At 33.6% G+C, this 2,915-nt stretch overlaps 1 protein-coding gene across 1 annotated transcript; it reads left to right on the top strand.

The window, feature by feature from the left end:
• Nucleotides 1-1,547: 1,547 nt before the first annotated feature.
• On the top strand, nt 1,548-2,324 carry LOC120069600. Its single transcript, XM_039021391.1, has 2 exons — nt 1,548-1,839; nt 1,916-2,324. Exons 1-2 carry the CDS (start codon nt 1,758-1,760, stop codon nt 2,134-2,136), a joined length of 303 nt encoding a protein of 100 aa, XP_038877319.1. The 5' UTR covers nt 1,548-1,757; the 3' UTR covers nt 2,137-2,324.
• Nucleotides 2,325-2,915: the final 591 nt, after the last annotated feature.

Here is a 2,915-nt window from a genome sequence, read left to right as displayed (position 1 = left end):
CAATATTAAATATATTTTGTTGGTATGTTTTACCGATTGAAGAAAATTAGAATTATTACAGCTTTTGAAAAGAATATATGAAAAATAATCTATTATGTTCTACAAATTGAGAAAAAAAATTGAGATTGTCTAGTTTATGTCATAAATGATTTGAGAAAATACGTATATATTTGAAAATTAATCAACAATAACAAAGCATAAAACTAAAAAAAATAAAAGAATGAAATAAAAAACAAACAGAAAAAAATAGAACTAATCTCATTCACAAAAAAACTGCATTAGATCCTTCAACTTAACTCAACTCTGCACAATAAACACAGACAATAATTACCAATTTAACTCAACTCTACACAACAAACACAGACAATAATTACCAATTCAACTCAACTCTACACAACAAACACAGACAATTTATCTCCCCAGATAATATAATTCTCCAGATAATAATTACCAACTCAACTCAACTACTTTTATCACATACTGTTTGATAAATGGGTATGAGTTATTGAGTTGGGTGGATTTTTATTACTATGTTTGTTAAGCCCATAAAGAAAACCTATGGGTTATTAAAACCCTTTTTTTACCCACTCAAAACTCTCCTTTTTTATCCCTCGAAACTAGGACCTTTTATATTTATATGGTTGTTTTCAAAACTCATTATATTAGAGAAATATTAGACCTTTTATATTAGAGAAATATTGTTGTTTTGTTAGAAGTCGAGGGTTAAGGATTCAATTAATGTAGAGGCTGAACGTTGAGAACTCGACAAACAAATAAAAACTTGAAAACAATATGTATATTAGGGTTGTCGAAGGTTGAAGTTTCGACATACATAACTCGACAAACAAAAAAAAAAAAAAACTTGGAAACAATATGTATAAAGAGTTGTACATAAGTCAAAACTTCAACCCTCGACAAGTGAAATCTTGCAAATTTTGTGATGAGGATCTCGCTCTAGAAGTAAATCTCTCTAATTTTGTGATGAGGATCTCGTTCTAGAAGGAAATCTCGCCAGAAATGTGGGCTGAATCTTGCTAATTTTGTGATGAGGATCTTGTTCTAGAAGTAAATCTCGCTAATTTTGTGATGAGGATCTCGTTCTAGAAGGAAATCTCGCTAGAAATGTAGGCTGAATCTCGCTAATTTTGTGATGAGGATCTCGCTCTAGAAGGAATCTCACTAGAAATGTGGACTGAATCTCGCTAATTTTGTGATGAGGATCTCGCTCTAGAAGGAAATCTCACAAGAAATGTGGGCTGAATCTCGCTAATTTTGTGATGAGGATCTCGCTCTAGAAGGAAATCTCGTTAGAAATGAGGATCTTGCTCATGAAGATCCTTATGAGCAAGATCCTCATTGTTTTTTTTTTTTTTTTTTTTTTTTTTTTTTTTTTTATGGAAATATGTTATTTCTATTTACTTGACTTTACTATTTTTTATTTACTTAACTTTACTACCAACGTGGCTGCTACTTACTTTCAACTAAACATTCAAATTAATTTCACTCTTTAATTAATGAGGTTAAATTAATTTCACTCTTAATAAAAATGGTTGAAGGTGGAGAACGCTAAGTTGGTGAAAAGCTCTATTGTATTTGGTGGAGACCGGTTGGAGGTTCGACAATGGGACGTTTCGACCGGGATATCTACAACACTTGGAGCAAATTCTGCATGAAAAAGTGCTCGGGTGCGCATTGAATCAGATCACCATTGAGTGCAAGGTGAGGAGTCTAAAGAAACAATACAACGCATATCATAGATGTTAAGTCAGTCGGGTTCGGCTGGAACAGGAGTTCAAATGTGTTCAGGTCGAGAAGGAGATTTTCGATCTTTGGGTTCGGGTAAGATTTCTAGAAAAAAATGTACGGGTACGTGTTATAATATAAATATTAATAATGTGTATGTGTATCAATGTAGAGTCATCCCAATGCGAAGGGGATGTGGAACAGTCATTCCCACAATATGATGACCTCTCCACCGTATTTGGGAAAGACAGAGCAGTAGGGCAATCAAGTGAGAACCCATACGTGATGGGGACGAATGCATTCAGAGAGTTTGAAGATGAGATTCGACTTGGATCACAAGACTGTCACATCCCTGAGGTTTGCCAGACAGAATCAACCATTAAATCAAGATGAAATAGATGAAGAGCTAGTAGAGCAATCTACAGGTAGAACGAGTGTACCTCCGAGTCATCTTGAGGCAGTAAGAGGAAGAGGCCATCATTCCAAGCTGAAATGATCGACATCATGAGATCGACTGTTAAAATGCAGAGCACACACATGGGTAGACTTGCATCGTGTGAAAAGGAGAAGTATGAGCTGGAGTTCGGCGGTCGGAAGGAAGTAGTAAATGCCATATACAACATTGATGGCCTGGATGAGGATGATCAGGTCACCCTTATTGACCTGTTTGTCATAGACATTCAGAAGACAATTTGCTTCTTGCAGTACCAGAACAACGCACGGAAGAGGTACTGCCTCCGTCTACTCGGAAAGAAACATGTAGACTGACCACACACCTATATTTTGTTTATAGTTCTTTTGGATAACAGCAAATGGACAATGGACTGTCATGTCGAAACAGATGATAACTTTGCCATACTTGAAAGATAATGTCATGTTTTTGTGTTGTAAATATAAAACTAATATTCATAATTGAAAAGAGAACATATATTTTTGTGATTTTTTTTTTTTTTGGATATATAATACATAATAATTCAAATATGAAATATATATTCTTCAAATGTAACTATAACAAACATTCATATATATCATACAATAATAAATAATAATACCAATTAATTGACAACAATTTAAATATATTTTGTTGGTATGTTTACCCGATGGATAGAAAATTAGAATTATTCAGTTTTGAAAAAGAAAATAGGAAAATAATCTAGTTATGTTCTAACACC

The sequence above is a fragment of the Benincasa hispida genome, unplaced genomic scaffold, assembly GCF_009727055.1.
Source record: "Benincasa hispida cultivar B227 unplaced genomic scaffold, ASM972705v1 Contig513, whole genome shotgun sequence".
NCBI lineage: Eukaryota > Viridiplantae > Streptophyta > Magnoliopsida > Cucurbitales > Cucurbitaceae > Benincasa > Benincasa hispida.
This window is presented reverse-complemented; position numbering and strand designations above follow the sequence as displayed.